General features: G+C 52.5%; 1 protein-coding gene across 2 annotated transcripts; it reads left to right on the forward strand.

The window, feature by feature from the left end:
- Positions 1-3,213: 3,213 nt before the first annotated feature.
- On the forward strand, positions 3,214-23,236 carry Ace (angiotensin I converting enzyme). Of its 2 annotated transcripts, none has more exons than XM_051179045.1 (25): positions 3,214-3,754; positions 4,379-4,546; positions 5,348-5,441; positions 5,946-6,089; positions 6,709-6,900; positions 7,319-7,416; positions 7,696-7,868; positions 8,196-8,419; positions 8,874-9,018; positions 9,277-9,375; positions 9,597-9,719; positions 10,030-10,241; positions 10,892-11,028; positions 11,953-12,111; positions 12,351-12,438; positions 14,499-14,642; positions 14,818-15,009; positions 16,306-16,403; positions 16,580-16,752; positions 18,899-19,122; positions 19,372-19,516; positions 19,808-19,906; positions 21,803-21,925; positions 22,406-22,593; positions 22,883-23,236. In XM_051179045.1, exons 1-25 carry the CDS (start codon positions 3,488-3,490, stop codon positions 23,008-23,010), a joined length of 3,837 nt encoding a protein of 1,278 aa, XP_051035002.1. In that variant the 5' UTR covers positions 3,214-3,487; the 3' UTR covers positions 23,011-23,236. The 2 variants fall into 2 exon arrangements, with proteins under 2 accessions (XP_051035002.1, XP_051034993.1); XM_051179036.1 differs by having other exon boundaries at positions 3,217-3,754; positions 22,778-23,236.
- Positions 23,237-24,454: the final 1,218 nt, after the last annotated feature.

Below are 24,454 nucleotides of genomic sequence, written 5' to 3' on the forward strand. Positions count from 1 at the left end.
CACCCCATTTTACTGTATTTCCAACAACATGTAAGGATTCTAATTTTCTAATTTCTCCATATTCTTGCTAACATTAATGTCTATCTTTACTGCTCTTGTGCATTCCAGCTTGAAGTTGGCCTCAAGCTCACAATCCATCTGTCTTAGACCCCCCCCTTGTATTTAATTATCCTGGCATCCTCCTCAAAAAAATCAATTGAGGGGCCTGGGAGATGGCTTTGCCATGTAGGCAAGAGGACCTGAGTTTGGATCCCAGCACCTATGGGGAAAAGCAGGCATAGCAGCAGAAGCCTGGAGCTGGGAAGGCAGAGACAGGAAGACTCCTGGGGCCTGCCGGCCAGCCAATCCAGCCAAATCATCAAGTGTTAGGTTCAGTGAGAGACCCTGTCTCAAAATATAAGGTACCGAGCAATTAAGATGGCAGGTGTGGACCCCAGGCCTCTATGTGCATGGCACACACACTATCAGGTACATCTACATACGCCACATGCAAATCAACTGAAAGCTGTAGTAGTTTGTACACACCTGTTACCCCAGCGGTCAGAGGCAGCAGTACTGCTGTTAGTTTGAACTGTGCCTTACTGAAAACTCAAAGGCTAACCAGTGTTGTAAAATAATATAGTCTTTTCTATAAGGAGCAAACTGATAACCAGAGTTGGTTGGCGATATTACCTTGCACCTCCCTCAAATGACATTAAAATGGCCTATGGGGTTATTTTGCAAAACAATGACAACAAAAGCAATAGAAATAAATATAAGGGTTTGTTTCTGAGGTTCTTTTTTGTTTTGTTTTTGTTTTTCAAGACTGGGTTTCTCTGTGTAGCCCTGGCTGTCCTGGAACTCACACTGTAGACCAGGCTGACCTCAAACTCAGAGATCCACCTGCCTCTGCCTCCCAAATGCTGGGATTAAAGGCGTGCGCCACCAATGCCCAGCCTGAGCTCCCAATTCTATTTAGTGTGTATGAGTTTGTATGTGTGTTCACCACATGCATGCAGTGCCTACAGAGGACAGAAGAGGGCGTCAGATCAGACCCCAGAAGCTGGGAGCCACCAATGTGTGTACTGGGAATGCACTGAGCCATCTCTCCAGCCACTCTACTGATGATTTTGTCACGTTAACTTTTGTTTGTTTTTGAAGAAGGGTCTACCTGTATAGTGTAGGATGCACCTGGAACTCAGGTAACCCAGGCTGACTTCTAACTTTTGATTCTCCTGCCTCCATTTCCCAAGTGCAGGGATTTCAGAAGTGTGTCGACAATGCCTGAGTTTGTCGATCATATTTTTAGGGGCTATTTGTCCTCTCCTATGGTTACTAGGAACTGAAAAGAATGTAAAACATGAGTGGTTGGCTAAACAAGCAGGCTGCATTTCTGCCGGTGGGTCTTTGCAGCTCCTCTCCAGCCTCACCCTAAGTAATCTTCTGCAGGATTGGGGGCCGCCTCCACAGTCTCGGTGGCAGCTGGGGAGGCGGCTGAGAGTGGAGAACCTTACCATTTCCCTACCCTACCCTACTCAAGGTTATCATAACTGGCCAGTTACACCACTCGCACATAAGGGTATAGAAACACCCAGCATGCCATACAGACATAGGTACAGCTTTCTTATTTTCTCTCTCCCTCGTAAGACCCTAAAAATAGAAAGTTATTTTTAACTTTTGCTTATCAGAATATCAAGGTTGCAGTGTCTGTATTACTGTAAATTCCGAATTGGTGAGGTTTGGCTCTTCATAGATAACTCTTGCAGGCACTGGAGTTTCCCTGTGGAGAATGAGCACTGACCATTCCTTCTGCACATCTCCATGCCTCCTCCTCCTCCTGTGAGACAGGTGTGTGCTGTGTTCTGGAAAAACCACGGAGAACAAGGCAGACTGACCATGGCTCTACCCTCCTGGCAAGTACAGCAAACTGTTTCCACAAGCTCTTACAGTGTCACCTGGAGGGAGGGAGGGAGAGGGTGAGGGCTCCAGCTATCCCTGGTATCAGGGAACAAGATAACAGTAATCGGCCTTTGATTTTATCATCTTTCTGTAAGGCGAGAACCTTCATTCCTGAACTTAGTCCCTAACCCAGGAGTATAGACAGTGTCACACTGCCACACAGCTGGGCCTGAGAATGAGCCAGAAGGAACTGCCTCTCTCCTGGCCCCAGGAACTCTTCAGAGACAAGTTAACCCTCCAGCCCCACCCTCTCTCCTTCTTGCTTTCAGTCCCATTTCTGACAGAAAAGACAGAAGAGCTGAGTACCGGCTAAGCCCCAGGCTCTCACCTGTGCCCACCCCCACCCCTGCGCTTCTGACCTCCGTGGGGACCACCCTCAGAGTCTACCAGTTCCGGCTGCTTCCTCCCACAAGACAGCAGCTCGCTGGTGGAAAATACAGTTCTCACCAGGTGGCCCTTGGCTAGCGTCTCCATCTCTGTCACTCCTGTGGGACCTCTCCTCTAGCATGTCACCTGACAGGCCAGCACGATCCCACTGAGTCTCCAGGTCACACAGTTTCGTGCATGGACAACATCTCCCCTTTTGCTAAGGACAAGGGTCCTCCCACCTCTTTGGGAGAACAGCCCTGGTGCTGAGGGGTTAGCCTCCAAAGCCTCCAAAGCCTCAAGAGCACAAGATCCTGCCTCCTCCATGCTCGTCACTTTGAGGAACAGGTGGAGGAGACGGGAGGGAGGGAGTGTGGAGACCTGAGGTGACTTGAAGCCAATCTGTCTCAGTGGTAATTTCTCCATTTTTAAAAAGCAGGGGGTGCTCTCATCTCTAAGGCATTTTGTAGCTCTCAAATCGTGCAACTGTGGGGTTCTAGGGCTCTTTTGGGACAATGCGTGATGGTTCTTGTGAGCTGAACAGCTGTCAGCTGTGTAGCCAAGGGGTAGGGGCAGGAGAGCCAGCGCTTGGGCCCACTCTATGGTTCCCCCTTGTAGAAGAAAACAGACCCTCCGTTCCTCTGCTATTTCGGAGCGTCCCTCACCCCCAGCCCAAGGTGACCTGGCTACTGACATCAGCAGCGCCCACCTAAGGCGCCTGTCAGGCACCCAGGCACCAGCCAACCATCTCCGCCCCTTTGTCACTCAAGAGCCCGGAAAGGCTTGGAGGGTTATGCCAGGAAGCCTTGAGAAGTCAGAAACTGCTGGGCTCTATGGCCTGAGAATATGTGGTGGCAGCCAGTAGGCACGGCTGGGCGGCTGCAGGGACCAGGGACCCCTTTCTAGCTTCTTCTGCAAGAGCCCGACCTAGCACCATCTCTCCACCTAGGCTACTGCCCGGCCCCTCCAGGCCTGGGCGCCCCTGCCCAAGGCGAGCTGGGAATCTCTCTCCCCCGCCCCGCTCAGCTGGGCCCGCGCCGCCGGGGACTTTGGAGCCGAGGAGGAAGCCCGGAGGGGCGGGGAGGTGGGGGTGTGTCGGGAGGCGGCGGTGGCTGGGTTTTATAATCCGCAGGGCGGTCGCGGCGCGGGAGAAGGGGCAGCGCCGCACGGTGCGCACCGCGCTATGGGGGCCGCGTCCGGCCAGCAAGGGCAGGGGCCGCCGTCGCCTCTCTTGCTGCGGTGGCTGTCTTTCCTGCTGCTACTGCTGCTGCCTTCGCCCGCTCCGGCGCTCGACCCTGGATTACAGCCGGGCAACTTTTCCGTGGACGAGATAGGGGCGCATCTCTTCGCCGAGAGATACAATTCGAGTGCCGAGCAGGTGATGTTCCAGAGCACCGCAGCCAGCTGGGCGTACTACACCAACATCACCCAGGAGAATGCGCGGCTCCAGGTGGGCGCTCGGGCCCAGGCGGGGGCGGGGCACGGCAGGGCGCAGTGACCAATCACAGGCCTGCGGTCAGCCGCCCGGGGCGGGCAGCAGGCTCCTGGGGCCCCCAGCCTCACCCTCACCCCCACCCCCAGTGAGGTTCCCTAGCAGGACCCCTGCCACCAGCCAGACTGTCCCACCAGCTCTGCTATCAGGCAGGCGGTGATGCTCCAGTAAGTGTTGGGCACGTGATCTGTGCCAACATAGGAATGGAATGGATGAAGCTGGCTCCTCCAAGGCCAAAGCCTCCCGGCGCTCAGGCGTCCAGGGCTGCTGTGCCTGAGAGCCCTTGCTTTCTGGCAACTGCCAGACTTCCTGTAGAGCTTCCTTTCCTGGTCCTCTGCTCTCTGTCCTCTTATCCTGGCCCCAGTTTTCTCCTTCATTGTTCCCTCGAGTCAGATTCCCACAGTTCCCAACCTGAGGGCTCGGGAGGTGTTGCTGCTGCAAGTTCACCTCCGGGACAGAATCTCTGCAGAACCAAGGGGTCTGGAAGCCCTTCGCCTTCCTAGGCCCTCTCCTACTGTGGCCTCTCCTACACGCCCTCTGTCTGAGCTAGACCACGTTTTTCCACCCTCCTGGTGACCACAGGAGGAAGCAGAACTCATCGGGCAGGAGTTTGACGAGGTCTGGGGCAAGAAGGCCAAGGAGCTGTTTGACCCCATCTGGCAGAACTTCACTGACTCAAAGCTGCGAAGGGTCATTGAAACTATACGAACCCTAGGACCTGCCAACCTGCCCCTGGCCCAGCGACAGCAGGTGGGCCTGAGGGTAGAAACAGAACCAGAGTGCCCCAAGCACCCTACTGTGATTGGAGAGCAGCCTGGCAGACAGGAAGGGACCTACAGTCTGTATGGACCTTGGCTGTAAGGAATCTGGGGGAAACAGAGCTGCCAGGACCACAGGTTTTCTTCCCCTCTAGATGGGTGATGTGACGGGTTTTTTTTAAATATGTATATTATGGAATAGAAGATCAAATTCATGATTTGGAAAGTAGCTGAATTACAAGACTTTGAGACTAGCATGTATGGGGCCCTGTGTTTTATACCCAGAATTACATGCAAAGAGATGTGCTCTCTCTCTCTCCTTCTCTGTCTCTCTCTCTCTCTCTCTCTCTCTTCTCTCTCTCTCTCTCTCTCTCTCTCACACACACACACACACACACACACACACACACACACACACACACGCAAAGCCAGGCAAAGCCAGCAGTAAATTTCTCTCTAAGGAGATGTGGTAAGGTTGGCAAGACAGACCGCAGGAAGGCCGGAGGATAGCAGGGATTCTTCGCCCTCACTGTGGGCTGGTACCAGGCTGTCACTTGTCTCAGATCCCTGGATCTCTGCTCAAGTCCACCTGCAAGAGCTGCCCCCACTGGAAGGGACATCAGTATAGCGGCAATGGGAAGAGTGGAGTATTGCTGAGTGACCTTGTCTGAGTCACATCCCCTCTCCAGACCACCTTTTCCTCTCAGCCGAAGGGTGTGGGGTGGGGTAGCAGATTAACTCCAGGAGCCGATGTCTGCTCACTAATAAAAGTTCCTCAACCCCAAATTGGCAGTACAACTCCCTGCTAAACAACATGAGTAGAATCTACTCCACCAGCAAGGTCTGCTTCCCCAACAAGACTGCCACCTGCTGGTCCCTGGAGCCAGGTATGGACGGGCCTGTCCCATCTCTGCTGGGGTTTCCTAGTCCTTCTGGGTGACCGTGGGACGAGAATAAGCAGATGCACCCATACTCCTGCCCTACACTGCCGGCAGACTCAATTAAGGGACCCTCCAGCTTCACCCCTCCAGCACTAAGCTCCCTTCTGGCCACCCAGCTCTCCTTTTAATGGGTCCTCTCACTTTGTCCAAAAGCCTCTCTCCAGCCTGGGTCACTTGGGGATTCACAAGGTCAGTCATTCTATGCAATGAACCGTGGAGGGTCTGACTGTTCTAACCTCAAATGTCCTTTGTGTACCGACAACCTTAGACATTCTCCTGGGTGCAGGGTCCTGCCCGATGCTTTCTTTGATAGCCTTGCCCCAGCAAGCTCACAGGCTGCCCTTGGTCTGGGGTTACTATGATCCTGAAGAAGCTGGTGGGAATAGTGAAGACCACTGTTAGAGACTGGCACACAGACGTTTCCTAACTGACCCTGCTCACCTGTCTCAGAGCTCACCAACATCCTGGCTTCCTCACGAAGCTATGCCAAGCTGCTGTTCGCCTGGGAGAGCTGGCATGATGTTGTGGGCATCCCACTGAAACCCCTCTATCAAGACTTTACCGCCCTCAGCAACGAAGCCTATAAACAAGATGGTGAGCTTGCGTCTTCCTCTCTGTGGACAGCAGCCTTTTCTAGCTCACAAGACACTCTTGCCTGCTGTCCCCAGAGCCTCCAGTCCCTGAGCTAGACAAAGCAGCCGGCAGGGTGGTGTCACGGCCCACCCAAGGTCTCAAGAGCTAGTGAGAGTAGCATGAAGCCTCCAGCCAGTGTCCCTTGCTGTCCTGTCCCTTTTACTGCTGTCCCTGGTACCGTTTGTGGTACTGCTCCCAGCCCTAAGACACTACATTTTCGTGCTTAGGGGACTTATTTTGCTGGAGATTAGAGTAGCCTATAGTTAGAAATTATAGACCTTGATTTTGGTGACCCATGTTCGTAATCTCAGTACTTGAAAGGCTGGAGTAAGAGATGAGGCGTCTGAAGCCTGTCTGGGCTACACCGTGAGGCCCTGCCTGAAGAAAAGGGGTGGGGGAGGGTGTGGCATACAACTCTAATCCCAAAACTCAAGAGACTGAGGCAGGAGGATCTGGAGTTCCAGGCCAATTTGAGCAACAATCTCAAGCCAATGCTCGGAGTCGGGAAGGTGATTGAGTTAAAACTAGGGTGTGGTGGGCCAAAGCCTTGAACCTGACCTGTGCTCTCCCAATTTGTTAGGCTTTTCAGACACAGGAGCCTACTGGCGCTCTGCATATGACTCCCCCTCCTTTGAAGAGACTCTGGGACCCCTTTACCTCCAGCTAGAGCCCCTCTACCTGAACCTCCATGCCTATGTCCGCCGTGCGCTGCATCGGCGCTATGGGGACAAATATATCAACCTCAGGGGGCCCATTCCTGCTCATCTGCTAGGTAAGGACCTAGATCTTGCTGCCCAGAGGAGACTGGGTACAGGAGGATGCCCAGCAGAGAGAAGATGGTTCATCCCCATGGCGCCTCCAATGTGTGGAATGCCATGACCTGTGTTTCCTTATGCAGAAGCCCCATGACTCAATGTCCCCAACAGCCTGAAATCCTGCTTTATAGGTAGGGACACTGAGGCTTAGGGTAGGCAGGAACTTAGAGCCAACCGAGAGCTAGGATGGAGCAGAGCTGGGGGTCAAGCCAATGACTTTGGCTACAGGTTCAAGGACAGAGGCAGTAGCCAGTAACCAGTCCTGCGGAGAGCCCAGAGAAGCAGGGGAGCTGGCACCAATCCAGGGTAGCATATATGGGAAACTGGCATGGCTGGGCAGGAGTCCAAGCCACCCCTCTCACTTCCTCCATTTAGGAGACATGTGGGCCCAGAGCTGGGACAACATCTACGACATGGTAGTTCCTTTCCCAAACAAACCTAACCTCGATGTCACCAATACAATGGTACAGAAGGTAAGCTCTGGGGTCAGGTAGACAGTGAGGTGGGGACAGGGTAGGAAGGGCCATGTGATACGATGGGGCTTCTCCCCTTTCCTGCTACAATCAACAGTGACCTAAGGGTCTTGTCCTTGGTGGCACAGTGATCTTCTGTGGTCAGTAGTGCCCTTCCTCTGGGGACCGAGGCCATTAAGCCTCAGATATTCTTCCTGGGTGGAGACCACCAAGCCCTGCCCTCAAGGCAGTCACTTGCACGTGGCTGGCTTCTGACCTATTTCCCTACCCCTTGGCCAGGGCTGGAATGCCACACATATGTTCCGGGTAGCAGAGGAATTCTTCACCTCGCTGGGGCTCTCACCAATGCCTCCTGAGTTCTGGGCAGAGTCGATGCTGGAGAAGCCAACTGATGGGCGGGAGGTGGTGTGCCACGCCTCAGCCTGGGACTTCTTCAACAGGAAGGACTTCAGGTCTAGGACCTGGGAAGAGTGTGGGGCTCCAAGGAGGCGGTGGCGGCGATTCAGTCCTGCCTCTGGACTGGAGGACTGCTCCACCCCAGGGCTGTAGGGCATGCCATCCCATTAGCTCACCATCCTTGCAATTCTGAGGAGCAATCAGCTGGGTGCCTTGGCACGGGGGGAGGGCCTGAGTGATGGTAGGCCAGGGTAGGGTCAAAGGGTTGCTAGTTCCTAAACACTTCTCCCAGAACAGAGTCCTCCTTGGCCCTATGGTCCTCTGGTCTCGGCCTCCCCAGTGCTCCTTCACCCTCATCCCCACTCATCCCATCCGCGCTCCAGGATCAAGCAGTGCACACGGGTGACAATGGAGCAGCTGTCCACAGTGCACCATGAGATGGGCCACGTGCAGTACTACCTACAGTACAAGGACCTGACTGTCCCCCTGCGTAGAGGTGCCAACCCTGGCTTCCATGAGGCCATCGGGGACGTGCTCGCACTCTCTGTCTCTACTCCTGCACATCTGCACAAAATCGGCCTGCTGGACCATGTTACCAATGACATAGGTATGAGGCGGAGAGGGTAAAGACCCCGACTCATGCTGTCTGCCCTGCCTTCTCTCTCTCTCTTCTCTCTCTCTCTCTCTCAACAGGGTTTCTCTGTATTGTTTTGGAGCCTGTCCTGGAACTCACTCTGTAGACCAGGCTGGCCTCAAACTCACAGAGATCCGCCTGCCTCTGCCTCCCCAGTGCTGGGATTAAAGGCGTGCGCCACCACCACTCAGCTCATCTTGACATTTTTTATTTGAGGCCCCAGATACACCCTGAGTTTAGCACACATCCAGAGTCTTTGTCCACGCAGAACTAAGGACTGGGGACCCCTCTGTCTGCCCAGCCTCACCTCCTGCTGGACCGCCCTCCCCCTCCCCCTCCCCCTCCCCCTCCCCCAGACCTACTCTGCCCTAGCTGATCTCTTCCCTCCCCCTTCTCTCTCTCTCTCTCTCCCCGTGTTCCTGAACAGAAAGCGACATCAATTACTTGCTAAAGATGGCCCTAGAGAAAATTGCCTTCCTGCCCTTTGGCTACCTGGTGGACCAGTGGCGCTGGGGGGTCTTTAGTGGTCATACCCCACCCTCCCGCTACAATTTCGATTGGTGGTATCTTAGGTGAGAAAAGAGATAGGAAAAGCCTGACCCAGGGGGTCCCCTGCCTCCACCAGTCTCAGCTCCCTCCTTTCTAACAATGTCTGCCTCCCTACCCTCTGCCCCCTCCCTTCCTGCTGAAACCTCACCTCCGGGAAGTGTCCCCCATTTTCCAGGATGTGGAAGGAATGCTGGGGGAGGGGTGGAACCAGTACCTTTCCCTCAAACCTCAGGCAGCCTGTGTGTCCCCGGGGCCTTAAGATTTTAAATATCCCCTTCTAGAACCAAGTATCAGGGGATCTGTCCTCCAGTTGTCCGGAATGAAACACAGTTTGACGCTGGAGCCAAGTTTCATATCCCAAATGGGACACCGTACATCAGGTACCGGAGCTCAGTGTTTCCTCCCTGCTCCATCATCCTTCAGGCCCAAGGGCTGAGAATTAGAATGGTCCTTCCTTCCGGGCTACGCTCGATTTTCTTTTTCCTTCTTACTGCTAGCCCTTAAGCTAGCTGTGGCCCTGCAGAACACGGCATAGTGCCTAAACAAGGGGCTTTTGTCTAGGTCTCCACGATCCCTCCTAACACCTGCTCTGTCCCTGCAGGTATTTTGTGAGCTTCATTCTACAGTTCCAATTCCATCAAGCACTGTGCAAGGAGGCAGGACACCAGGGCCCACTACACCAATGTGACATCTATCAGTCTACCCAGGCTGGGGACAAGCTCCGGTATGTGACAGGAAGGGGGGAAAGGATTGGGAGGCTTAGAGGGGAGGCTGGGGAAGGGTGTTTCTACAGGTAGCTGATGTTCTGTCCCCCACCCTCCTCCTCCTCTTCCTGCCTCCTTCCCCTTTCTCTCTCTCATATCAAATGTTTATTGAGCTTGCCTTCACCTGCCATGGGGCCAGGCAAATGTCCCCTACTGCTCTTAGAGCCCCTACCCCTGGAGTTCTCTTCCTAATGAAGGACAGATGGGCAGTAGCACTGTTGTGGACCCCAACCTGTTTCCCCTGTACCCATTGCTCACTCTGCTTGGCAGGCGGGTACTGCAGGCTGGCCGCTCCAGGCCCTGGCAGGAGGTGCTGAAGGAGATGGTAGGCTCAGAAACCCTGGATGCCCAGGCATTGCTAGAGTACTTCCAACCAGTCAGCCAGTGGCTGCAGGAGCAGAATGAACGGAATGGCGAAGTCCTAGGCTGGCCAGAGTATCAATGGCGCCCATCGTTACCTGACAACTATCCAGAAGGCATTGGTAACGCCCTAAATGAGGGTGGGCTGGGACCAAAAGAAGTCCTGGCCTCTGGCCTCTGGGCCCAAGCCTCGGGTTCCTGGTCAGCTCCTTCCAGCTGAGCCCTGGTGTCGTTTGCTACAGTCCCGACCCACCCCTGGGCTCATCATCAGGAATCTACAGCAAAGATGGGCCTATCTTTCTCCCAGCATCCTAGAGACAGTGTGTCCAAGCCTGAGGGCCCCTGGGGTCAGTCTTGCTGGCACATTGCTCTATGAGGTCACACTGCAGACTCGGCTCTTATTGGCCAGTGGTGGGGGCTGCAGGGCTCTGCTCTCCTGCGGCCATGGGCCAAGGTCGGGCTACCCCAGGACTGCCCAGCCTCCTCTTTCTGCTGCTCTGCTTTGCGCACCCCTTGCTGGTCCTTGGTCAGGTGGCCGCTGACCACGTGACAACCAACCAGGGGATAACAAACCAGGCAACAACCAGAAGCCAGACAACAACTCACCAAGCAACAGTCATCCCGACAGCCCAGAACCCCAGTGGGACCCCTGGAAAGGGGCAGGGACGTGAGGGGGCAAGGAGCCAGGGAACAACAGCAGGGAGCTCCAGTGAGACCACACCTTGTGGTAAGGAAGGCAAGGCCTGTCTGTTTTCCTCCTCACCTCCCGCAGACCTAGTGACGGATGAAGCTGAGGCTGAGAGGTTCGTGGAGGAGTATGACCGGACAGCCCAGGTGTTGTGGAACGAGTACGCAGAGGCCAACTGGCAATATAACACCAACATTACCCTAGAGACCAGCAAGATCCTGGTAGGAGCCACTTCCGTCAACTCCAACATGTAGCATGTGCACAACACAACACAGACACAGAGAGACACCGCACACGCACACACGCGCGCGCGCGCGCGTGCACACACACACACACACACACACACACACACACACACACACACACACACAAAGCACCGAGCCGCCAAAATTGCTGAAAAGCCTGAACGGAATATTTAAAACAACACTCCATCTCAGATTTAGTGGGCTTGGAGCTACACCTGAGCAGAGCAAATTTCTCTAGTCTGAAAACATTCTTAGTTGCCATTCTCAGAGACTGTAACTCGTTGTGCATATATAAATGGCGGCAGCATCCCTCTTTAGAAGACTGGCAGCCTGTGTGTCAGCACTGTGAGGGGTCCTTCCCCTGCACCCTGTCCCTTCTTTTATAGCAGAGTATACATTATACCACAGGAAGCCAGTTCTGACCACGTGCTATAACCCTAGTGCATAGGGTGCTAATGTTGCTTGAAGACCCACTGTGTGCTGCCCATGGGTCCTTAGTACCTCAGCTTCTCGTCCTACATACACCCTTTGGCAGTTATGCACAAGCAGAGATGCTCTTCCTATTTCAAAGATGCAACCCCTGAGTACTCAGGGCAGGGTGGGGAGAGCTCCTAACTAATAGCACTCGGCTTCCGTCTAATGACATTTAGGCATGCTGAGCTCTCTTTCCTTACTCTATCAGGACGTATATTGCTAGACTGCAGTTATCTGTTGAGGAGCACATACATACTGTACCCAATACATTAACAGATGGCCCAGGTTGAAGAGGAAGGTATTTGTATGGGCAAAGGTACTGGTCTAAATCAAACCACACTCCTTACCACTACCGTTATGGAACCTCCTACACAGAGGCCATGCCAAATCTCCTGAGCCTGTGACAACAACCCCTTGTGCCCTCAGCTTCAGAAAAACAAGAAGGTGGCCAACCACACTCTGAAATATGGCACTTTGGCCCAGAAGTTTGATGTGAGCAACTTCCAGAACGCTACCATCAAAAGGATCATAAAGAAGGTTCAGAACATGGACCGGGCAGTGCTGCCTCCTAAGGAGCTAGAAGAGGTGCATAGCCCTGGGGAGCAGGGGGTGGAAACTGCTGGGGAGTGAACCAAATCATGGCCTGGTTCCTTGCTACGCCCTTGATTTGTCAAGTCTTGACATAAGCCATGTCCACATGTCTCCAGAATTCCCAGGACTGCAACACTTTGGGGCACATGCTCCCTTGGTTCCCACCCATGATGCCTGGGGCCAGAGCAAAATAGAAGGAGGGGTAATTCACTGTTCTTTTCTCCCCTTTGCAGTACAACCAGATCCTGGTGGAGATGGAGACGACTTACAGCATAACCAACGTTTGCTACACAAATGGCACTTGTCTGCATTTGGAACCTGGTGAGGGCAGCCCTGAAAAAGAGAGGTGGGGGAAGAGCTGAGGATGCTGTCAAGGGCTTCCATGACTAGAACCTCATCAACAAATTCCCTATTCTCTGCCCCTCTAGAGCCACCCCACCTGCCCAGAACTCTCCAACTCCTTTTCCCTTCCAAACATCCCTCAGAGCAGTAGAATCCCAAACATGTGTTCCAAAGGCCACAGACCTTCTAGTCCGTGTCTCTACCTTCTGTAGCTTCCTTGAGACATGCCCCACCGCCACCACCACCACCACTGGGACATTGCTGAAAAAGAAGCTGGGGCCAGAGAGGTTACACCACACAAGAGTCCCATCGCCCTAGAATCACTAACTAGACCTTGCTTCCTGTTCCCAGCTGATAGCATTCCCACTCCATCCCCTCCTCCACAGCACCTTTCCACCAGACAGCCATGAACTGACTCATAACCACCTCCTGCTGCTTATTTCTCTTCAGCCTGTCCCCTTTGAAAGGGTCCCCTCTGTCCCCCTCCCCCAGGGCCCACACTCGTGTCTCCTTCCAGGGTTGGTGAGCTAGAGTCATAAACATTCTTTGTGAGGAATCTTTACCAGAAGTTGTTTCTTCCTGGCCCCAGCCCAGCTCCCATGTCAGAACAATGACAAATAGAAGGGGAAATGGGAAAATAAACAGAAACAAGAAACAGTTCCAGGGCAGGGGCTGGCCTATAGGTGTGGGTATGGATATACACGCAAAGAGGGAGAGGGAACGTGTGTGTGTGTGTGTGTGTGTGTGTGTGTAGAGAGAGAGAGAGAGAGCATGTGAGCATGTCTGGGTGTATATTTCTAAATATGGATTTAAAAAAAAAATGAATAGTGTTTGGCATCCCCACCATACAGCCCTTTGATCCAGGACTAGGCTTTCTGGTCATAGATATGGTAATTAAAATAAAAAGGCCATGAAAACCAATGACTTTCATCATCAGAAAACAGACACAGAATTCTGAAAACAAATCATCTTTCAAAGAAAGCTAATTAAGTTTACCTTTTTTTGTGACAAGTGCATATGACACAGAATGTTCCACAATAGAGCCCAAATTTAACAGCTCCTCTATCTAAGCCAAAGGCAGGGCAGGAGGAAAAACCATCTGTTTCAAGACTGATGCCTGTGGTCTTGTGTGGCCCTTACCTGACCTGAGAGGTGGATGTCAGTTTTAAATTCTTAGTGGGTGTCTCATGCAGAATGGCTTTCTTTCTTTTTTTTTTTTATTTCTTTATTTTTTTTTTTTTTTTTTTTTTTTTTTTTTTGGTTCGGTTTGGTTTTTCAAGACAGGGTTTTTCTGTGTAGTCCTGGCTATCCTGGAACTTGCTCTGTAAACAGGCTGGCCTCTAACTCACTGCAATCTGCCTGCCTCTGCCCACTGAATGCTGGGACTAAAGGCGTGCACCCAGAGTCCACCTTGCTGGGGGGGCAGCTCAGATAGTTCTTGGACATGCACAGTTCTTACAGCTATTGTTATTCCTGTGAGCCCAGTAACAACTTGCAAAGGATGTTGTGGGTCCCCAGGGCCATAGCCCCTGCTTGGGGACAGAACTCTCATTCCATTTCCAAGTCCCTGGGAAAGCCAGGGCTACTCCCTTGTTTATGTAGAAAGAGGCCTGCCCAGGGTAACATGGGAGGGACAGAACTTGAATTCAGGCCTGTGAAACTTCCCAAACCATTTCTCCCAGGGAAGGGAAAGTCACAGGAGAGCATTTTGTTTCTGCTCCAGCCTGGCTACCTCCTGCGTGGGTACACAAGCATGTCATTAAGCTACTCTTAAGACAGGAACAAGGGATATCCCTTTCAAAGTTGCCGAACACCTGCAAGTGTCTGAGGTCATGTATGTACAGCATGTCGCCCCAGGCAGACACCCTAGGAGCTCCTAGTGGCCACTGTCTCCCTATCTCTCTCCTCTCACTAGACTTACTGCCTATACTGTCATTTCCAAATGATCTTACCAGCTTTACTCCAACTTTGAAACTCCATGAGCGAGTCCCACTTACAAACAGATAGGAGGCTCAAGCCATTCAACTCCTCCCTTCCAGACCTGACAAACGTGATGGCCACGTCCCGGAATTACGAAGAACTGTTGTGGGTATGGAAGAGCTGGAGAGATAAGGTGGGGAGAGCCATTCTCCCCCTTTTCCCAAAGTATGTGGAGCTCTCCAACAAGATTGCCCACCTCAACGGTGAGTTCCCAGTGCTGGTCCCACTGACTGTCTGCACCCCAGGTCCCTCAGCCTCCTCAAAGAGGTTCTCTTGACATCCTTTGGCTGGGGACAGGAAGTGCCCGAGAGGCGTCAGGGGTATGTACATTGAGTGAATGATAGCTGCTAGGAAAGTTTAGCTGTGTGTCCTGTGCAGGCTACGCTGATGGAGGGGACTCATGGAGATCATCATATGAGTCTAAAAACTTGGAGCAAGACCTGGAACAACTATACCAAGAGATACAACCACTCTACCTGAACCTACATGCCTACGTGCGCCGTTCCCTGCATCGCCATTATGGGTCTCAGCACATCAACCTGGATGGTCCCATTCCCGCCCACTTGCTGGGTAAGGACATTGGTCCAACTTCAAGGAGGTGGAGACAAGGAACAATAGTAAGGGACAGGACAGTGCTGGCCAGGGGGCAGGGAGCGGGCCAGAAGAGTGATGGGACTTGAATCCTTGTGGGAGCACAGCCAAGGTTGGAGTGGAGTGGGGCTGGGGGAACTTCCTGCTCATATTTAGCTACCACATATTCTTATGTCGTGATCCTGAGGATTGAACTCAGGGTCTTGTATGTGTCAGGCAACCAGCTCTTCTGGTGCTGCGTTTGCCACAGAGCCATGTCATACAAGCATTTACCAACTTTTAAGGGTCAGACCACATTACCCATCATGCCTTAAGACAGCGAGATCCAGAAATCTGGGTGTGGGGTCGGAGGAAATTCCATATGAACCTTGAAAGATGTGAGACGTTGACAGATGCAAAGTCAGGGATGGGGATGCAGGGAGAGAAGACACGGGTCTGGGTCTAGGTCAAGGTGTGATAGGGAAGCTCAACCTCTGGACCATTATTCTTCCAGGGCTTTGAGTATTCAAGTAGCCTTGAGTGCATGAAGGAGGGAGAGGAAGACTGGAAGAGAATGGAAAGAATGGGGGAGGGGACTAGAGACTACCATTTTTCTGTCCCTACTGGGGACATTCTGCCTCAGCTATGAAAGACCCTGCCTCTCCATGGAGTTTTGCACCTTCCACTCATCCTGAATGTATCCCTTCTCTCCAGTCCCGGAGAACTAGGCTCTTAACTAACTGCCTCTCTAAATGGACAGAGTGACTAGTGACATTCATTATGCTACTATACACTGTAAAGGTCAAGAGTGAGGCCTGATGGCATTTAAATCCAACCTCATCGCTTAGGAGTTTAAGCCCCTGTTTGGATTACTTAACTCTCTCCAGACACAAGTTCCTCTGCTACACCGTGCCAGGGAGCGGGCAGGATAACAAGTTACTACATGTGTGTTTGGGGTGTCACTTAGGAAGTGGTGCCCATGTGGGTGTAGATGCTCCAAGGACGTCTCTTGTGGAGAATTCCTTCACTGCTCATGGGCACTAAAGACTACCGTGGTTCCTAATGACCAGCAAGGTTCTTATCTGTAACCCATATTGGAAATGATCCTGTGGGCTGGGTATACAGGTAGGAGAGACAATGCATATCAAATACCCAGCACAGTTTGCAAACAGTTGATGCTCAAGAGATACCGCCCTGATTGACAGGATTGGGATCTACCTATCTTTCCCTACAGGATCTCTCTGAGCCTAAAAAGTTATGTTTCCTCTCTGCCATCTTTTCCCCACCTGCCTCCAGGGAACATGTGGGCACAGACCTGGTCCAATATCTATGACTTGGTGGCTCCCTTTCCTTCTGCCCCCAACCTGGATGCCACGGAGGCCATGATAAAGCAGGTCAGTGAAGCCAAGACTGTTCCCCGTGGGCCTCCCGAAGGAACAAGAGAAGGCAGGCCCCAGACGGGAGGGCAGAAACCCTCTCCCTCCAGTGTGGCCCTCTCACAGTCTCTCTCCTGCCATGATTATGTCTGTCAATCAAAGACCCCAGTTTACAAAGAACTCTCTACTTTCAGGGATGGACGCCCAGAAGAATATTTAAGGAAGCTGATGATTTCTTTACCTCCCTGGGGCTGTTACCTGTACCAGCTGAATTCTGGAACAAGTCAATGTTGGAGAAGCCAAGCGATGGAAGGGATGTGGTGTGCCATGCCTCAGCCTGGGACTTCTACAATGGCAAGGACTTCAGGTTTGTCTGATTAGAACTGGGATCCTTACCCTGATCCCAGGGACAAGGGTGTGAGCCAAGTCGAGGCTCTGATGGCTGTCCCTCAACTGGAGTGAGCAAGTTGATGGGAGCAGTTGGGATAAAGTTGAGGACTGAGAGTCAAGGAGAGGGTTTGGTCCTAATCAAGGGAACCGAACTGAGTAGAGAAATACCATTTTAGAAATTAAGCCACAAGTGCTGGCCAGCTCTGTCAGTGGTTAGTGGGATGCTTAGGTAAACTGTGTACACTGCACAGCCTCTATACTGCTGGCCCTTCCCATGGGTGCACCACTGTGAGAAAGACCCACTCTCACCACTGACAGACAAGGCAGTCCTTATCAATGGAGCTAGTTACCTACAGCTGTCTAACAGCCTACCCCAGATCTCGTGGCATAAAATGACCAGTTGGTCCTCAAGGTCCTCTGAGCGGGGCTTCCGTCAGTGCCCAACAAAAATGTTCTTACGCCACAGTGACAGGCATCAGTCACGGTATTTAAAAACCCCAATTAATTGGGCTGCCAAGATGTCCCAGCAAATATAATTACTTGCCACCAAGTCTGATGACATGAGTCCAGTCCTCCAAATCTACCTGGAGAGAGGGAACGAACTTTCAAAGAAAGTTGCCCACCAATGGCCACCAGACACACCATGGCAGGTGCACACCACATAAATATATAAACTCTTAAAATTTTAACTAATTAATTGGCACTAGGAGAGACTCCCAGACCTTTGTCCTTGCTAGAAAAACATTGTGTCACCGTTAAATGCCCACCCCACCCCCCCCAGCACAGCTGGGGTAAATTCAGTGGCTCATCTGGAGCCATTTATCCAGAGCCTAGTTTTGGCTATTGGCTGGAGTTCCTCAGTAGTGTCTAGAGTGGAAAGTTCAAGGTGGCCTCTCACACTGGGTAGCTGGTTAGGATGCCTGGGGCAGCTTGGTGTGATCAGGCATCTTTTTGGTACAAGCCAACTTGGGTCCCTTCCTATTGTGACAGTCCCAGGCTAGCAGACATATTAAAGCAGAAGCCAGACTTCTCAATGGCTAAGTGTAAAACCGGCACAGAGTCCTACCTCAGGGACCCTCTCTGAGACAGGATCTCACCAGATAACTCAGGCTGACTTTGAACTTGTGATCCTCCTGCCTCACTCGGGCGCCCAAGTGCTAGGATCACAGGCATCTTTAACCCTTCGTGTCTGCCACATTCTATTGGAGAGGCCCCAAGGACAACCCAGGCTCAAAGAAAGAGAGTAAAAGGGGCAGAGATGCCATCCCCAGCAGATGAGGCACCCATGTAAAAGGAGACACAAAGCCAGGAAACAAACGAAGGGTTTATGTGGGGGGAGGGTGGCAGACAATGCCTGGCCTTGGGTCCTTCAAAGGCTTGAGGGCTTGGAGCTGTAAGGCCCAGGTAGATTGACAAAGGGGCCAGGATCATGGAGGGTCTTGGAGGTGAGTATTCCCATTGGGAACCCTTTTTTTATGATGCATCAGAGAAGCAAGCAGGCAGACCCCACCCTCAGTGGGTCAAGGATGTTGGGCAGATCCTCCCTCTCCCCTCCGACAAGAAAAACAAAAATAGGTGAACCAGCCCTGAAAGACTGTTTAGATCCTGGGAAGAAATTTCTGTCATTGGAACTGGCTTGTAGAAGAGGGTAGGGGACAACATAAGGAGGAGCTTTCTGGCCTAGAGGGCTCCACAGCTGTCAATCAGCCCTGGCCGTAAGCATTCTTCAAGTGAATCTTTTTTCTTAATGAGATGTGGAGTGGCCCAGCCCATGTGTTCCCAGGAAGCCCCAGTCCTGGACTAGAAAGACAAATACATGGGTCAGCACTGGATACACGTTCTACAAAGCACAGATTGGATGTCCCTGTGCCTCTAGGCCAAGTCAGAAAGCAATAGTGTGGATTGGAGCTATGCAGGAAAGTTAGCCGCAGAGGGATGGCTGCAGTGACCTTTACAGACTTCTGGCCCCCAGGCTACTTCTTTCTTAGGACCATTTGATTTTTCCTTTCCATCACACCATGTTCCTTATGTCCACCGGGAGAAGGTCTGCTTCCTACGATGTACGCACCTCGGTCCCGTTGCTTGTTTGTTGCTGACGCATTTCTCCCCACCCCTGTTCCTAGGATCAAGCAGTGCACCTCTGTGAACATGGAGGACTTGGTGATCGCCCACCATGAAATGGGCCACATCCAGTATTTCATGCAGTACAAAGACTTGCCTGTGACCTTTCGGGAGGGTGCCAACCCTGGCTTTCATGAAGCTATTGGAGATGTGCTGGCTCTGTCGGTGTCTACCCCCAAACATCTTCACAACCTCAACCTGCTCAGTAGCGAGGGCGGTGGCTACGGTGAGAGGGGAGCAGAGGTGCTGGTTGGGTGGGCTGGCATCCTTGGGAGGCGGGGAAAGAGGAAGGTTTTGTAGATACCCTTGGGCAAAGATCTGGGATAGTCCATTAGAAGGGAAAGAAGTCCCAGCAGGGTGAACCTAACTGGGTAACACACAGATCATCCTAAGAAGCAAGTTTACTGGGTCTGAGGTGCTCAGCCCTGACAAGAGGTCAGTGTGGACCTGAAGCTGCACACCCTTCCCTTGGCAGAGCATGACATCAACTTCCTGATGAAGATGGCCCTCGACAAGATCGCCTTTATCCCCTTCAGCTACCTCATTGACCAGTGGCGCTGGAGGGTCTTTGATGGAAGCATCACCAAGGAGAATTACAACCAAGAGTGGTGGACCTTCAGGTTCTAGAACACTCTGGTGGGGGTGTGGATTGGAGTGTATCTCTGAGAGTGCCTGCATGTGGGTTTGTGTTGGTAAAAAAAGCCAGTGAAGGTTATGTGTATGTGTGTGTGTGTGCACACGTGCGTGTGTGCCCGCACAAGTGATTGGGGTCCCCCCGGAGGTGGTTGTACACAGGAACACAGCATGCAGGCGCAGAGGACATTCTGGTGCAGGGGCCATTCTTAGCTTAAAAGATGCCAACCTTCTCTCAACTTGGTTTTCACCATCTAACATATCTTCCCGTTTGACAGGCTGAAGTACCAGGGTCTCTGTCCTCCAGTGCCAAGATCTCAAGATGACTTTGACCCAGGGTCCAAGTTTCACGTTCCTGCAAATGTGCCATATATCAGGTAAGAGCAAAGGGAGGAGAAGGCACCATGGAGGGCGGTTCCCTTAGGTTCATGTTTAAACTTCCTTCAGTGTACACTCTGCTGGAGCTGCCCCATCACACCAGCAGGAGCTGGCTCGCGACACACAGTGCCTGGGTCCACTCATCTGCTACCAAAGCCACTTTAAGTATTCCTTGGACATTGTGAGAGCTTATACCAACCAAACCGTTAAAACCAGAAACTTCATCAGAAGATTGGCAAATGGTCACAAGGCCTAGTCTTCAATTTTGTTCCAAACAGGTTTTACTCTGTGGCCCACACTGGCCTGGAGTAAACTGTGTAGCTGAGGTTAGCATTAAACTCACAGCAGTTCTCCTATCCTACCCCACATCTGACAACAGTTACATGTGACTGGATACTAACGTGGGTTCTATTAGTTTTGAGACATGGTTCCTTTGTGGTGAAACTGCCTACAATACATGTTGATGTACCTGAAATACCGTGTAGTCAGAAGCCCCGGACAAGAGGCCCAGCTTATATAGGAGGCAATGTGGTTAGGGACAAGTTAGTTGCCAGCTGATGGTTAGAGTTCATGTCCTTTGTTTGAACAACATCCTCTGTCTCTGGGTATCCATTTTCTGACCTCATTCTCAACACGTAGGGTGGTCGCAAGGTCTAACAACTTAGCCACTTGTCTGTACAGAGCATGCTGTAAATCCTCCATTGTGAATCACTCTCTTTAGTGGGTTGCATCAGAACTGGCCTGTGTACTATTTAGCTATAGCATGAGGTGACTAAGGCAGCACCTCTCCTTCCGAATGCTCTTCTGAGGAGCTCACACAGGGTGTGGAATCTAGAGAGTTCCGAAGAAGCTGTGACAAGCAGACCTCAGGACAGAGTTCCTGCTGCCATGCACAGAGGACAGAGAAGGCCTCTCAGGAGTACTAGGCTTCTTACAGTTCTTGCCTCTAGTTATCTCTGGAAGTCAAGGAGGCAGGCCCTGACACCAGGACTAAAGTCAGCACATAGGATGGACAGAGTCTGAGACCTGGAAAGAAAGACAACACTCTGCTCAGACACTCCGAGGCTGCCAGGGGCAAGGGGCAAGAAGAGTTGTTGCTAGGACCCAGCAGGCTTGACTGAGAGAGTATCCTAGTGAGAAGCTTTGGTGGGGGGGGGGTCCCCAGTGGGGCCACCACCACCTACTGGATCTCCTTCTCAGGTCCCAGCACTGACTCCTGCCTCAGATGGAGCCTGTGACAGATGGAGCCTGGCTTAGCACAGTTATCCAGGCAGGAGTGAACAAAGGAGACCTGGCTCCCTAGAAAAACACACTAACATTCTGGCCAGCAGCCTGAGCAGAGCGCTCAGGGGAAGGGCCAGGGGAGCAAGTGGTACATGGCTCACGCCCTGGATCCAAACGGAGGAGACTGTGCCGCTGCTTCTCACGCTTGAAAGCCAGAGTTGTTGTGGTTGCCCAGGCCTGGACTGGTGTATTCCTGTCAGGAAACCCCTGCTGTTTTCAGTCATAAGACTGGGTCCAATGCTTCCCTACTCAGAAGGCCCTACCAGATCCCCACGGTCCACCCCGCAACCCCTGGCCTCTGTCCCAGGGCTGGAAACCACACAGCTCTCTCATTAACCTCTTCGCATGCCTGTTCTTTGGATCGCTGCAGAGCAGGAGTGTAGGCAGCCTGTGGGGGGGAAGTATCCATACAGGCACGTGTGGGAAGAGCTCAGATGGCCTCAAAGGCCAGAGTGACATCCTGACTGCATCCTGTTCTCCTGGGTCCCCCGTGGCTGCAGCTGGTCTCACTGGCGCAGGGGAGGGGAGTCCCCCCTCCCACACCCCGCTTACCTTGCCTGTGCTCCAGGCATTTGACCCACACCTTGCTCCATTCCCTCTCTCCACCGCAGGTACTTCGTCAGTTTTATCATCCAGTTCCAGTTCCACGAGGCACTGTGCCGAGCAGCTGGGCACACAGGTCCCCTGCACAAGTGTGACATCTACCAATCCAAAGCAGCGGGAAAGCTGCTGGCGTGAGTGTCCTTGAACCCTTCTTTGACTCTTTGGTCCTGAGAAACCCCTGAAGCTATGCTAGGAGCACTTTGTTTGGTGTCTTGGGCTGAGAACAGCCAAGAAAGACGTGTGTCGCTTTCTGAGGGAAACTGGAGCCGGGCGTTGGAGAAACACGCCTTTAATCCCAACACTCGGGAGGCAGAGGCAGGTGGATCTCTGTGAGTTCGAGTCCAGCCTGGTCTACAGAGCTAATTCCAGGACAGGCTCCAAAGCAATACAGAGAAACCCTGTCTCGACAAACCAAAAACAAAACAAAGCAAAAACCAGAGGGAAACTGAAAGCCCTGAGCCCTGCAGCCTCCCTTCCCATCCCTGCCGCGGTCCTACCCAGGCTCTCCTAATCTCAAAGGGCGGTTTATGCTGGGACAGGGAGGCTATAGAGAAAGAATGCCAACCAATGCGGTTCCTACTCAGTCTCCCTTTCTCCGGTGCCTTCCCCAGGGATACCATGAAGATGGGCTACAGTAAGCCATGGCCAGAAGCCATGAAGCTGATCACAGGCCAGCCTAACATGTCAGCCTCTGCCATGATGAACTACTTCAAGCCACTGACGGAATGGCTCATCACTGAGAACAGGAGACATGGAGAGACACTGGGCTGGCCACAATACAACTGGACACCAAACACGGGTATACCACCTGCCCCACCTCCAGCCCCAGGCATGGCTCCCAGAGCTCACACAGGGCTGAATCCCATTCCCAGTCCAGACAGCCTCCAGTCTGATCTCAGAGCTAGGACAGGGACGCCAGAACAGAAGGCCCCAGCCCCTCTGTCGCCCTGCCCACCGCCCTGTCTCCTTGCTTCCTCGCTCAGCTCGCTCAGAAGGCCCCTTTCCAGAGTCTGGCCGCGTCAACTTCCTGGGCATGTACCTGGAGCCACAGCAGGCCCGTGTGGGTCAATGGGTGCTGCTCTTCCTAGGCGTCTCCCTGCTTGTGGCCACCTTGGGTCTCACACATCGGCTCTTCAGCATCCGCCAACACCACAGCCTCCACCGGCCCCATCGTGGGCCCCAGTTTGGGTCTGAGGTGGAGCTCAGACACTCCTGAGGTGACCCTGCTGTTGAGTCTGACAGAGGAGTGTCCCACGAGAAATTGGATGGGGGACATGGTGTGTGGGTGGAACACACTCTTGCTGGGCCTTCCTCCTCCTGCCCTGCCCCCGCCTACTCTCTGCCCCTAGTCCCAGCCCTCATTCTCTAGATACCCAGCTTCTAACATGGAATCCCCCATCCAGCCTCTGTGAATACAATTAAAGGTCCTCCCCGACACCTGAGTCTGTGTCCCTTGTGGGGAAGTCAGGGACAGGATGGGCTGCTTGCCTGTCTCCTGACAGTCCAGCAGACCCCTTCCCCAATTGCCTTCTCAGTCTCTCTCCAAGCAGGAACCCAAATAATCCAAAGCGCTCTGGCCCCCATCCCTTACAACCTTACCCACTGGCCTTCCTAACAGCCCAGGTGAGGTGGCCTACGTCCTGTCACAGCAAGCAGTCCTTGCCCAACCATGCAGTCACCAGCATGGGCAGGGGGCGGGGCGGGCAAGATCCCAAGAAGCAGATGCTGCGGGCTGCCTCCTGCTTGCCTGCTTGCATGTGGATGTGTATGGAGGACTCAGCCTGTTCCCATGCGTCCTATTCCACGTTGACCCTTGTGCAGGCATCCCAGGAGGAAGGGCCTGGCTCACTGAGCAGGAAGAAGCCCCGCGGTCACTTAGGCTCCTACTGCACCAGCTCTGATGCCCACTGTGTGAGTGGACAGCCAGGTTTCCATGATGGAGCCACACCACACAGGCACCTCCCGGGAGAAAAAGCAATAACCAGTGACCACGTGGTGGGTCCCAGAATGCATACCCTCACCCTGAGCCAGCCTTTGGGAGGCCTACTTGGATTTTGGAGGGTGTCATTTTCAGGAAATTTTAAAAATAGTTTTTCTCTACATGCTTATATAGGAAATTTGGAAAACTCTGAATAAAAGCCCATAATAGCCTCATGAAGAGATTTAAGCACTGTTGACATTTTAGTGTGCACAGCCCCAGCCATTTCCCCCCTCTATACCCAATGTGAATAGAACACCACTGTATTCTGTGTATCTCCCCCCTTTAACATAAATACATCAACTTTTCAAGTATGTAGCTCTTGACCAAATGGAAATTGGTCAGATTTCTGGGACAGAGTCTTACCTTCCAGTCTGGTCCCACCTCTGTTAAATGGATCCTCAGCTCAAGCTGTCTTCAGCTTTTGCTCACATTTTTACCCTAGTAAGGTTCATGACTCCAGTTTCTGGCCCCTAATATCCTTAGCCTGGTTTTTACTGCTCAGTCTCTAGCATGTGTGTGTCATGTGTGTGTTTGGTATGTGGTGTGTGTGTGTGTGTGTGTGTGTGGTATGTGGTGTCTCTCTATGTATATGGTATGTGGTATGTATGTGTGGTATGTATGGTGTGTCTGCGTGTGTGTGGCATGTGCTTTGTGTATGTCTGTGTGGTGTGTATGGTGT

Source organism: Phodopus roborovskii, unplaced genomic scaffold, assembly GCF_943737965.1.
Source record: "Phodopus roborovskii unplaced genomic scaffold, PHOROB, whole genome shotgun sequence".
NCBI classification, from domain to species: domain Eukaryota; kingdom Metazoa; phylum Chordata; class Mammalia; order Rodentia; family Cricetidae; genus Phodopus; species Phodopus roborovskii.